Source organism: Dasypus novemcinctus, chromosome 26 (assembly GCF_030445035.2).
Source record: "Dasypus novemcinctus isolate mDasNov1 chromosome 26, mDasNov1.1.hap2, whole genome shotgun sequence".
NCBI lineage: Eukaryota > Metazoa > Chordata > Mammalia > Cingulata > Dasypodidae > Dasypus > Dasypus novemcinctus.
The window spans coordinates 56078021-56091527 of NC_080698.1; the positions used below are offsets into that span (position 1 = coordinate 56078021).

The following is a 13507-nucleotide window of genomic DNA, read 5'->3' on the forward strand; positions in this document are numbered from 1 at the left end:
GCTCTCCTCACGGGCGCACTCCTTGCGCGTGGGGCTTCCCCACGCGGGGGACACCCTTGCGTGGCACGGCACTCCTTGCGCGCATCAGCGCTGCGCATGGCCAGCTCCACACGGGTCAAGGAGGCCCGGGATTTGAACCGCGGACCTCCCGTATGGTAGACGGACGCCCTAACCACTGGGCCAAAGTCCGTTTCCCTCAAAAAGCATTTTTAACTCCTGGTATTATATGTAGACTGAGATATTCTGCTAGTCTAAGCCTGAGTTAATTTTTGTATATGGTGTGAGGTAGGGGTCCAGCTTCATTCTTTTGCATGTAACTTTTCAGATATCTCAGCACCATTTGTTGAAGAGACTGTTTATTCTTTTCCCATTGAATGGCCTTTTTTTTTTAAAGATTTATTTTATTCCCCCACCCCCATTCCCCCCAGTTGTCTGCTCTCTGTGTCCATTCGCTGTGTGTTCTTCTGTATCTGCTTGTATTCTCATTAGGCAGCTCCAGGAACCAATCCTGGGACCTACCGGAGTGGGAGAGAGGTGATTACTCTTTTACGCCACCACAGCTCCCCTGTTCTGCTATGTCTTCTTATTTTCTCTCCTCTGTGTCTCTTGTTGTGTCATCTTGCTGTGCCAGCTTTCTGCGTTGGTTGGCACTCCTGTGTGGGGGCAACTCTCAGGTGCGAGACAGCATTCCCAGGCAGGGTGGCTTTCCTGCGTGGGGCTGCATTCCTACGTGGGCTGGCACTCTGCGTGGGCCACCTCACCCTTACCAGGAGGCCCTGGGCATTGAACCCTGCACCTCCTATATGGTAGACAGGAGCTCAATTGGTTGAGCCACGTCTGTTTCCCTATTGAATGGTCTTGGTATCCTTGTAAAAAATCTTTGTTTTTCTGCTGTTCCTTTCTTATGGATTGTTTTTTGGAGGGTGGGTAGAGATGAATCAGTATATTTAAAATTTCATCTTACCTTCTCTATTGATTTTTTGTGTGTGCCTGTTTTTTGTTATTTTTTAGTGATTGCTGTGGAAATTTTTTTTTTTTTACTTATCACAATCTGTATTCAAACTATGTTTCATTACTTCAGGAATAATTTAAGAATTTATAAAAGTATACTCCTTGGGATTTCTGAGCTGCTCAGATCTATAGTTTGTTGTCTTTTTTGAAAAATCTTGACCTCTTTTCCATAAAAGCCATGAAAACACTGGCAAAAAATGTCAGAATCAACTTTTTCAAAACTTTAAAAATTAACCAGAAACTTGCAGAAATCTGGGGAGTGTTTCTAAGAGAAATGGCTGAATCTCAGTAAGAACAGTGACTTTTGTAGCATTTTAACTTCCGCATTCTCATTCTATCTTCCCCAGTTTCACAGCAGTCTTGAAAACCAATGGTCCACAACTACAGTCAAAACCAGTAACTTGAAAGCCACTAGAGAGGACAGATGTGAGTTGGAGCTCCTTCAAAGTCCCATCCCAGAGAATTGTCATTATTTTTCCTTGTGGTTCCCTGGAAGATCCCTCCCCACTGCAAGGTTGTTTTTATTTGACCTGATTCGGAGCTCATCTAGTAGGAATGGCCTTTTCCTGAGGGCTTTTGTCAAAAGCTGTCAGAGACAGTGGTTGAATATCATGGCTATCGATGATATAATAGTTGAGGCAAACAATAAGGTAATTAAAAAACTTACAAGGAAAAGCTGAGGGAAGAGATGTCCATAGGGAGCTTTGAAAAGTTCCAGTATGTTCCTATTGAATGTAGAAGGCCATGCATGTATGTAGGGCCATGTGTAAAGAGATCTCAAAGAGAGCCACACCTAGACATATCATAATCAGACTGTCAAAAGCCAAGCTCAAAGAGAGGGAGAATCTTGAAAGCAGCAAGGGAGATGTGATTCATCACATACAAGGATCCTCAATAAGATTAGCAGATGATTTCTCATCATAAATCATAGAGCTCAGAAGCCAGTGGGTTGGCCTATTTTGTAGTTTCTATCTTTCTGTGAAAATTGTCCATCTCTTCAAATGTTTTCCATCTTTTCTGTTACTTTCTTTAACATATTAATGATAGCCATTTTAAAGTCCCTGTGTATTAAGTCCAACATCTGTGTCTCCTTGTATTGAATGTTTTATCTCTACAATGGATCATATTTTCTTGCTTTTAATGTAATTTTTAATTGAATGCCAAACTGTGTTTGTAAAAATAAATAAATTTTAAAAACCAGTGAGCACTGATGGCTAGAAAAGGGCTTTCTTTTGTTCTGTGAGACCATTTATATGGAAGGGTTGGGTCTTTTGTAAGTAGCATATAGTTGAATTTTCTTTCCCCTTATTTCTTTAATCCAAACTGACATTCTCTCTCTTAATGGGTAAAATTAGTTTACATTTTGTATTAGTTATCTTTTGCTGAGTAACACATTACCACAATATTTAGAGGCTTAAAATAGTACATATTGTCTCATCATTTCTGTGGGTCAGAAATCTGGGCACAGTTGAGCTGGATTCCTCTGCTCCCGGTCTCTCACAAGACTGCTGTCAACCCGGGGATGAGCCTCCCTGGCACCGAGGGATCACTATCAACTAACAACTGATAATGCAACTGGAAAATGACCTTGAATTGAAGGTTCGATGTGGATCAGTAGAGTATCCCTGTCTACATAGAATAATATGACTTTAAAATGCTGTTTAATCTAATGTAAGGGGGAAATAGAAAGGAGAAATGAGTTTATATGGCTATGAGTCTCTAAAAATAAAAGAGTCTGGAGGCTGTCAGAAGGATTGCCCTTATGCACAACTGAGCAGAGTCTAAGAGACAGATAAAGTAGGTACAATCCCCAGGTATTGGTTCCTTTGAGGGCTAAAGGGACCCACGGGTTCTATGGTCATGGCAGATAGGGTTCACTGCCATGTCAGATGGCCCTTCTTTGGAGCTGGTGTTTCTGCGTGATGAAACTGGACCCAGAGGGGATCTCTTTTCATAAGACTATCATGCTACTTTACTGGAATTGTAGTTGGTATTGGGGTTTCAGATATATTTAGGGGATTGAATCTTTTTACTGACAATATGATAACCAGGCCCTGAGCCTCAACAGACTCCAGCTCCTACAATCTGATTTATTGGACTCACCTCACTCAGCTAAGATGGAGTTGAAGAAGGACAACCACCACACCATGGAGCCTAGAATGCCTACAACTGAAAGCAGGAGGATTGCATCCAGTAACCATGTGGAATCTGAGCCTCCTCTTGACATAGAGGTGCAATGGACACAACCAATCCAAGGACCTCAGAGAAAAGGTGGCATTGGAGTGGGAAAAGTGGACATGGTGGCTGATGGGTATGGGGAATGGCAGGAAGAGATGAGATGTGGAGGCGCCTTTGGGACTTGGAGTTGCCCTGGATGGTGCTTCAGGGGCAATCACCGGACATTGTTAATCCTCCCAGGGCTCACTGGATGGAATGGGGGAGAGTGTGGGCCATGATGTGGATCAATGACCATGAGGTGCAGAGATACCCAGAGATGTACTTACCAAATGCAATGGATGTGTCATGATGATGGGAGTGAGTGTTGCTGGGGGGGTAGGGGTGCGGTGGGGGTGGTGGGGTCAAATGGGACCTCATATTTTTTTAATGTAATATTTTTACAAAATCAATAAAAAAAAAAAAAAGACTGCTGTCAACATGTGTGCTCAGGCTATGGTCTCATAGACAGGCTTGACTGGGGAAGGATCTGCTTCCAAGCTCACTAATGTGGCTACTGGCAGGATTACTTTCCCAAATCCATGTCTACTTGGAACCTTAAAATATGACCTTATTTGCAAATTACATTTGCAGATGTAATTAGTTAGGGTAAGATGAGGTCATACTGATCCAATGACTGGTGTCATTCTAAGAGGAGGAGAAGACACAGAAGAGATAAACTCACAGAGGAGAAGGCCATGTGAAGACGGAGATGGAAAATGAGTGATGCATCTGTTAGCCAAGGAGCACCAAGGAGCCACCAGCAGCTGGAAGAGGCAAGGGAGGAGTCTTCTCTGGAGCCTTCAGAGGGAGCACACCCTGCCCACCCTTGATTTCAGACTTCTGGCCTCCAAAACCAAGAGAGAATACATTTCTGTGGTTTCCAGCCCCCTAGTTTGTTGTGATTTGTCATGGAAGCCCTGGGAGACTAAGACATCGTGTTTGTTTCATTAGATGGAAGTTAACTGGATCCTGCCTCCATGCATGGGGAGGGGGTCAACTCAAGGGCATGAATATCAAGATGCAGGGGTCATGGGGCCATCTTAGAAGCTCTAAGTCTGTCACACATTTATTATAATGGATTTATTTGACTTATTTCTGTACTTTTAGTTGGTCCTTTCTGTTTGCCAGCCTCTTCATTTCTTCCTTCTCCTTCTCCCCCATTTTCCTTCAGCCCCCATCTTTCTCCTGACCCCACATCTTGTTCCCTACCTCCTCTGCCCACACCCTCCCCTTCCTCTAACTCCCCTTCTACCCTACCTTCCACATTCCTCCTTCTTCCCTGCTGTTCTCTCCCTCTTCTTCCTCTGTGCCATCCTCTGATGCCATCCTCTGAAAAGGTCATAATAGAGGGTAGAGTTGGTCCATTTAGCTATCTCCCACATTTCTCAAATCCTCTTTCATAGTTTTTATCTTTGTATTCCACTGAGACATTCTGGCTCAATTTCTCTATGTTACCTTCCAGTTTGCTAACTTTTCCCCAACTGTCCTCAGTTTAGGGTTTATCTTAGCTGTTCTGTTTTTCATTTTGAGGATTTTAAGTATATAATATATTTACTTGTCCTGGGGTAGGCCTTTTTCCAGTTGATAATTTCTTCTTTTTTGAAATCAGAAATTTTCCTCCATTTATCTCTTTGAGCATCTTAAATATGCATATTTACAATCCTTTATCAATTAGAAATTTGAACATTGGCTGTATATTTGATAATGTGAAGGAATGAGTATTACTATTTTGATATGACAATGGTATTATGGTTCTGTTTGGGAAAATAAAAGTCCTAATCTTTTAGGGGAATATGTGGATGTATATACAGATGAAATGATATGCTGTAAGAAATTTGCGATTAGGAAAAGGATGGTGGTATACGTGAAGCAATTCAAGCTTTCCTTTAGTTTATTATTGTTGTAGCTTGGTGCTAGATATTGGGCATTTTATCATATTGTTCTGTATCATACTCGAATTTTCCATAATAAAGGTTTAAAAAAATCATATTGTCCCATGAAGTTAATTTCATCAGGAATGAATTCATATTTTAGTTGCCAATTTTATTGGTAGCCTTTTTAAGCATTGCATTTCTTCATGCATTTGCAGTTTGCTTTGGTTCGAGGGCTTTCCCCGCCCCCCAGATGGCTCCATTCTCTGTTCGTTGTTTTCACTTGTTGTCTGCTCATTGTTGTTGCTGTTGTTGTTGTTTTTGCTTGTTGTCTGTTTTTTTCTTTTGGAGGCACCGGAAACTGAACCCAGGACCTCCCCTGTGGGAGGTGGGTGCTCAACTGCTTGAGCCACATCTGCTTCCCCACCCCCTGTGGGCTTGTTTTGAGTGGAAGATTCTTTTTTTACTTGTCTTGCTTTGTTTTCTCTCATGTTCCTCATGGCCTTTTCTCTCTGCCTAGCCTTATTGGGGTTGCTGATACCTGCACCCCCAATGGAGACTCAAGTCTTATTCTGAATTTCTGGAGCCCTGTCCCCACAGTGGTATTGGTGCTAATGCAGAGTCAGGAATGGAGCCAGACTCATTTGTGGTCCTGGGGACGTGTCTGTGGTCCCTAGGCTGACAAGAGTTAGGCCAGCTGAAAACCATGCCCTTGAGTGGGTGCCTTTAGGAGCTGTTTGCATCAGCTTCTTTTTTGGGGGGTGGGGAGTGGGCAGAGTACTAGGGTCCAAGCTGGCAAGCCTGGTTGCAGTCTGCCACCTCCATGGAGCACTGTTTGGTTCCCACAGATAAAGAGAATTGCTGAAGCCACTGACTGCTCCAGACCCAGAACCAGGCAGGCTGGGGGCTTCAGCCTACTGTGCTTCTGTTCTGTGTTGGACAGTTTTTATCTTGCTTTTTACTTGGCCATGTCTTTTTGGTCTGGCATTCAAATGTTTTCTCTGTGATTGCCATGTGTTGGGAGCAGAGTAAATGCATCAAAGTGCGAACTCACTCCACCCCCTCGACTGGAGGAAGCCCTCTCTTAAATTGCCTTTTGACTCTGCCATCCCGAGACTGTAACCCACCAGGAGATCCTCATCCTCAACACGCTTAATTGACAGTTTTTTTCCCAGAAGACTTTCCTGGACTTCTCCTCAGAGAAAGAGTGATCCATTACCCCACAAGTTATTCCATTTATGATTGCCCCAGCACAAATCACCATCTAAAATTATCAGTGTACATGTTCATTTCTTCTACTGGGATCTAAGCTCCATGAGTATAGAAACTCTCTATCATTTCCTTTTGTATTCCCAGCCCCTTTGCAATAGTGTCAGTATAGTTTTGAAAAATTGATGAAACCTGCCTGTGCTTTCTTGCTTTTTTTTTTTTTAACTTTTGTTGTGGTAACATATATGCACCACAAAATTTCCCATTTTAACCATCTTTAAGTTTGCAGTTCAATAAGTATTAAGTGCATTTCTAAGATTGTGCCACCACCAACATCCATCCCCAAAACTTTTTCACTACCCCCAACAGAAATTCTGCACCCACTAAGCAATAACAGCCCACCCTGCTGCTGTCTGTCCTTCCTTCATGCTAACAGCACCCTGAGAAGTGCATGTAGCAGGTCTTCTCATGGGTGCTATGAAGCAGGATATAGTAGGAAGTGACCAGGTGTCATCTGGTGCCTGGAATCATTCATTCATCCGTTCATTCAAAACCAGGTCGTTGAGAGCCTGCTCTGTGCCAGCCACCAACATCAAGGCATTTGCCTTGTATTCATTTTCTTAAAGTCACTGTAAATCATTGGGATTTCATTGTAAATCTCAGAGCAGTAGAGCAGATAGTCTGTGCTTTACAGTCGATGCTGCTGAGGCAGTGAGGTTAGCCACCTTTCTGGCTAATTTGTGATAGAAGCCAAGACTTTGGGGACCTGATGTGAGCTGGCAAAGTTCTTCCTTTCATAGAGCTTCAGTTCCAGTGGAGAGAGCCTGGCTGCTCTCTAAACATTTAATTCCTTCCTTCCTTTTTTGACAACTGGTTAGTTGTGTTGCATATGGACATGAGATATAAGGGAGCTTTTAGATAGAAAAGGAGGCCTCAAGAGTCTTAATATTTCTTCTTATGCATATGAGCAATTTCTCTATCATCTGAGGAATTTGCTGCTGGTTAGAAAGCTCTGCCTGGACCGTCAGTTCTCTATTCCATTCCTGAGCCACAGGCATCCATGTCAGCCCAACACCGAAGACTCGGGCTGAGCCCTCCTGTCTCCACTGGCCCAGGAGAGGCATCAGAACATGCCTGTTGGATGGGTGGGTGGATACATAAATGAGCCTCCTCGCTTCTGCTGCCCACTGGCCCCTAGTGAGTGGCAGCTGAAGAGCCTCCCAACGGTTTTGCTTTCAGATGTCATTTACCTTCTTGACTGGGACTACTGGCCAGAAAATGGCAGATTCAGAGCCCTGGGAGAGCTTCCTGTACCGACTGCTTAATTGTATCAGACCAGCTTCTCAACTCTGATTGTACCAGGAATCCTTCTCCGTTAAGTGCTGGGTTGCTGAGAGGCTCCAGCACAGATTAGCCATGCCTCTATTCCTGGGACACAGCCTGCTTCGAGGCACCCTGTGAACAGTCTTACTGCTTGTATTTAGCTTCCATGAAGTGATGGCATTCCAGAGACATTCCAGCAGCCTTCTTGGCATTTTTAGATATTCTGCAGTCACTTTGGGAGCCAAATTACCATTCTTTTCTCCATGCCTCAGGTAAGCTGGAAATCTACAAGGAAGGCATTGCAACCTACTCAGCTTACAGGCCACTCTGTGGGAAAACCAGCATGAGGATTCGACTCTCAACTGTGTAGCCTGTTGCCAGGCTGCACTGGTGTGATTCCTGGAAGCAGTGCTGTCCTCTCTCCCTCCCTGGCCTTCCCACAGGTGCTGCTAAGTGGTCAGCACCTCATTACTGACCATCTTGCTGGTGGTTCAGAAAGATTTCATATTTCATGCCAGGGGGAGTAGCCTTGCCAAGGGAATGGGCTTTTTAAAAACTAGGTTTTTTTTTTTTTTTAACTTATAGTACCTTTGTACCTTCTTTGCCTTTGCTACAAAAATAACAGTATTACTGTTAACTATAGTCAGTAAGTTAAGTTAGTAGTACTTTTCCCATGTATCACCATGTTCTTAACACCTTGTAGTAGAACATTCTTGTATTTATATTATTAATGACAATACTCATCTACCACCAGAATCACTGTGTTTGCATCCCTGGACTGTAAAAAAACAAAAAACATGGGGTTTAGTTTTATGAGATATAAATATGATTAGGCATTTTTTTCTTCATTGACAAGAAGACCTTGGTCATGTCATTTAAGCAATCTGTGTTTATTATGTATCTTTTTTTTTTCCGTAAATTAACCCATTTATTATAGGCTAGCAATGGTCCAAATTGTGGCACTCCTACTAGTCTTTCAATTCTTTCAGTCTCCTGATGGCAGACTTTACTGTGACTGCAGAGGTGGTGTTGTAGGTCCAGGCACCACTGACCACTGTTTTCATGCACGTACCACACTGCCATATCCTCACAGCTTTTCTCTTCATTTTGGTCTTGCCACAGAAAGAGCAAGTGTACTTGGCGTGCTGGCTGATTTCAATTTTCTTCACCATTTTCCGAAGAGAGGCACCATAACAGGTTCCATATTTATCGATTCCAACCTCCTTGGTACATTTTGCCATGTTACCGTAAACCAACTCTGAGCCCAGAGAGCGTTATTTATCTTTCTGAACACTGTAGAAACATTTGAGTTAGTTTTTAGTGTTAAATGAGGTAATTGTGCCTGGACAGGATTTTTTAGAGTAATGCTTTCATAATTTCTTACGCTTTTTTAGTTTGCCAAACTACCAGAAATCTGTTGGCTTTTCTAATGGGGATTTATTTGGGGTAAAAGCTTACAGTTCCAAGGCAATGAAATGCCCAAATCAAGGCATTCAACAGAGATGCTTCCTCTCCAAAGTCAGCTGCTGTTGATCCTGGCATTATTGCCATGTGGTGAAGCAAGATGGCCACCAATATCTGCAGATGTCTCTGCCTGTTTCTCTAGAATCTAGTGTCTCTTGGAGTCAGCCCTGAGCACCCAGGTATAGGGCTTATTTTTTCTGCTCTTTGAGGCTCTTTGAGCCTTTCAGGCGCTTCAGTTTTCCTATAGTCCTCTCTCACACATGGTAGAATCAAACATGGTAACTCCCTTTTTCTGTATCTGTGCCTCAGTTTTTATCAAACCCAGCAAGAGGGCAGAGACTCAAGTTGACTCATGCCTCACTGGCATGGTCCAATCAAAAGCCCTAAAGTGATCTCATCAAGTAATCTAATCAAAGGACCTTCAACCAAATTTAATGCAATCAAATGGTGTCACACCACAGAAATAGATCAGTTTAAAAACATAATCTCTTTTTGGGATTCATAAAATAATCTCAAACTGCCATACTGCCTCGTCTGTTATATTATTTTTTGAAATGAAGTTTACTTTAAAAAAATAACCTGGTCTTGTCTTACCCCAAATGTGTGAATGGTTCTTTAAACCCAGGTGCTGATAGCATAGTCATGCAGCCTTAGGTTCCTGGTCCGACTTAGCAACTGCACAGTTCGTGCTCTTGGGCACTGTGGGAATGACATGAAGGAAGTCTAGCACTGAGCCCCGGGCAGATGGCAAGCAGATGGCGTGGTCTCTCTGCCCAGGCACCCAAGACCAGGCCTGGGTGCTGGAGGGCTGTTCCTGCACAGTCAGGGCAGTTGTGGGAAGGTATTGTGAGGGGCAGAGACAGGTCTTGGGGGCCTTGTCCAGGAAGTCCCAACGTGGAGCCTATGGGTCCTGCCCTGCCCTGCCAATTGGGCGGCTTCCCTTTGTGTAATCCTATTAGAGCCCTGCCCATTTCTGTTGCTGTGTCCTTTCATCTAAGCAGTCCTGTGGGTGGCCCTTTTGTTCCAGTTCTTCTCATTATTCCTGAGTAGGCTGGCACTTGGTAAATGCAGAAATTGTTAATGTCTCCCAGCTGATCAAGGGAAGGCCTGGGCGCCACCCTGGGTCTGCCTGGCTCCAGGTGCTGGTCCTCAGGAGCTAAGTGCCCTCCTTTCCCGTAACTGCAAGGGAGGGCTGCAGCATCTTTGTACCAACTGCTCTGCTTTCCAGCTTCAGGTTTCCCTGGTTATGTTCCTGCATTACTGGGTAGCAGGCTCATCTTCTGACCCACCCACCCTTGAGGCTAGGAGTTTGTTCAACCAGAGGAAGGGCAATTTGGAGTCCTGACCTCTTACAGCTGAGAGCAGGAGAAGGGGGCCTGGGCTGGTGCCAGGACTCCGCAGCCAACAGAGCAGCTCTGGCCCTTGAACCAGGGGGGCAGAGGCAGCACTGAGGGTCACCCTCCGTAGCTGAGAGCTTTTTGCCCCTCTGACATGCATCTATTTCCTCATCTTTAGTGGATGATCGTGATAATCCTACCTTCCTTTTAGTGACACTGTAGGAGAGAATAAACTGGGAAACACATAGTAAACATTCAGTGAATGTTAGTGGGCATCCATCTGTGAACTGTTTATAGTCATTACCCACCTTGAAGGGTTGTGAGATGAACCCAATATTGGTTTTCAATACATGATGCTCCTATTCTGGTTAATGTTATTTTATTGTTGTGAACGCTGGCATGAACCTGAGTCCCTGTGGACCTAGCTATGAGCAGACATTGTTTGAGTTTCTCATTGCAGCCCCAGATGCCTGGGACCTTTGCCTCTGCTCACGCATGCTTTATTCTCTCCAACTAGGCCAAGGAGCTGGAAGGCATAGAGGAAGAGCTACAACGCCGGGATGCCTTCTATAAGGAGCACCTGGGGCACCTGGAGAGGAAGGTAAAGCTCGCTCAAAGCTGCTGACCAGAATTCAGCGCCATCACAGTGGTGGTAGCGGTGGGAAAGAAGGGCGCATCCTGCCTGGGTGGCAATCCCCATGCCAGTTCCCCCAGCCAGCCACCCTCCAACGTACCCTCCCTCGTTCCGCAGTGAGCGCCACAAGCGGAGTCTTTCCAGAAGTGGCATTCGAAGAGATAATTGGTTTTTAATTAGCCCATTTTGTGTTGAATGAAGCTGGCTCTGCTGTAGTTCAGTTTCAGAAAAAAATCACTTCCACCACAGGGCAGTGCTGAGAACCAATATACCTTTTTCACTTTAGTTAAGCTGCCCTGGATAAAAATAATAATAATGTGAAGTCTTGCTATACAAATATATTAAAGTTGTATTATTGATTTTCTCCTGGGAGTTGGGGAGATCAAAGTGCACTGCTGCTACACACTGTCTACTTTTCTAAGGGTAAGCCTTTGAAATGAATGAGATTTAAAGACACACCATCATGCCTCTTTTTTTTTTCCCCCAAAGCCTGCAATGACTCTTGAAAATTCATTTGGTAACTTGCTTCCTTTTTTTTATTTAATTTGTTGATCATGACAGATTTTTCAAAGAAATGGCTTAAAACGTGGGAGGCTGAGAGGTTAAAAAAAAGTGTTCTCCCTCTTGCTTGACATGGTGTGCCAGGCAACCTGAGCCATCAGCTTATTGCGGGCAAATCTTTGCAAATCATTTGTCACGGTTTGGAGCTTTGAAATTGATGGTTTGCTTGAGGGGCTTGATTTCCATAGGGGCTTTCTCCTGTGGTATGCCGCAGTGAAGCCTGGCAGAAATGTGGCTTTCCGGGTTTCCAAGGGATAGGTGGGGATAGGTGGGTGGGGACCTGCCTGTCCTCGGTGAGGTGTTTCAGCGATGGTGAAAATCGACATGCTGTGACCACAAAGGCTAATGGTGACATCACATACACCTAGAAGAATGGGGCTGCACACCTCCCAGCTGCTGGTAGAATTGGTCCTTTGCAAACCTGCATTGTTGTTTCATGAAACGGCTTCATGCATGGCTATATTGACTGTAGCTTGAAATGACAGGGATTGTGAATTGAGATTCTGGAAAAACGGTGAAAAAAAAAAAACCCACCAGGCATAGCTGTAATTATCACTGTTGCCCATATGTTCATAAGCACAGATTTTTTGTTGTTGTTATGTGTGCAATTGCTTCGTCTCCTGCTGTGCTCCTCTTGTGGTGTTTCTCGCTGGGTTTGGCTCCTAGAAGCATGTGTATGTGTGTCTGTTTGAGGTGGAAGGGAAGTAGCCTCACAGCATTTCTTTTCTTCCCATAAAATCTATTTTCACCCTTGTCACTCTCAGATCTCAACTTTCTTTCTCCTCCTTCAAAAAAGATATTCTCTGCTCTGCTGAAGAAGAGGAAATTCTACAGGACCCTTACTTCCTTTCCTGGTCCTCCCAAAGCGTAAAATGAAGTCCGAGCTCCTCACCTACATGCAGATGCTGTCCTTTCTTTCTCTTTTAAATGAAGTTTTCCTACCTGATTGTGAAGTTATTAAATGCTTCTGGAAGGACGTGCAAAACACGATCCCCTCTCTGACTCTTAAACACTAGCATTTTGGCAGTGGTAATAATAAAAGAAAGAAAGTGCCTCTAAGATGCTAGAAAATGGAGATTGGTGAGGGAGATAGGGGGGATTAAGGGGTCGCCGGCGAAAGAAGGAGAAAAGAGACACAATAATAAGGCTTAATTGTATTAGTTCTGAAAAAGGGTTTCAATCTTCTCCGTGGTTAATTTTATTGCAGTAATGGCTGGGAAGATGGAAAACAGCATCCGACAATCTTTTTCATTAGCTGTTGCTTTTATATAATTCTGCTTTCATTTGTTGAATACTCTCAGACCTTGACATTTTCAGCTTCTGTACACACAAGCGGCAGGACCTTCCAATCATCAAACTCCTTTCCGTTCATTTCTTTTCCTTCCCATTTCCTTTTTAGTCTAGAAATTGATGGTGGAAACCTGGTTGGGGGGAGACTTGGAATAGCCGTTGCATCGTTCTCGCCCACCTCAAACAGCTTAGTATTGTCCCAGGTGAGAGAAAGCTAGGAGGTAGGGGGTGGGGCAGAAGCCTGGGGCCTTGGAAGGCAGTGTCCTGTGTCCAGGGCCCATGGACTGGAACCCTCTGCCTCTCACCTGCAGGGATACGTGTTCTGACGCGCTGGTTCTGCCTCCCCTTGCCTGTTGTGTTTGGCAGGTAAGGAATGTCGGCACAGAACCAGGCTCAGTCTCAAGGGGGAGGAGACTCTTGGCCCTTTTTGTGCTGCAGATGATGATTCTCAAGTGCAGAAATCACCTTTTGTAGGGCTCCAATACTTTATAATCTTTCTGAGTAATTGTTCCTCACACCCACACTGTAAGATCCAAGTGAGGACTGTAATTTCCATTTCCCCACAGAGAACCACGTGCTGCCGAGGAGGT

At 44.2% G+C, this 13507-nt stretch overlaps 1 protein-coding gene across 2 annotated transcripts in view; it reads left to right on the plus strand.

The window, feature by feature from the left end:
* CHCHD6 (coiled-coil-helix-coiled-coil-helix domain containing 6) overlaps positions 1 to 13507 on the plus strand; it is a 261817-nt gene that overhangs the window by 127700 nt on the left and 120610 nt on the right. The window contains exon 5 of one of the 2 annotated variants that reach the window (XM_004449101.2): positions 10950 to 11033. The exons of the other annotated variant lie outside the window; for it this stretch is intronic. Coding sequence (XP_004449158.1) covers positions 10950 to 11033 — 84 coding nt within the window. The remainder of the gene's footprint in view (positions 1 to 10949; positions 11034 to 13507) is intronic. 2 annotated transcript variants of the gene reach the window in all.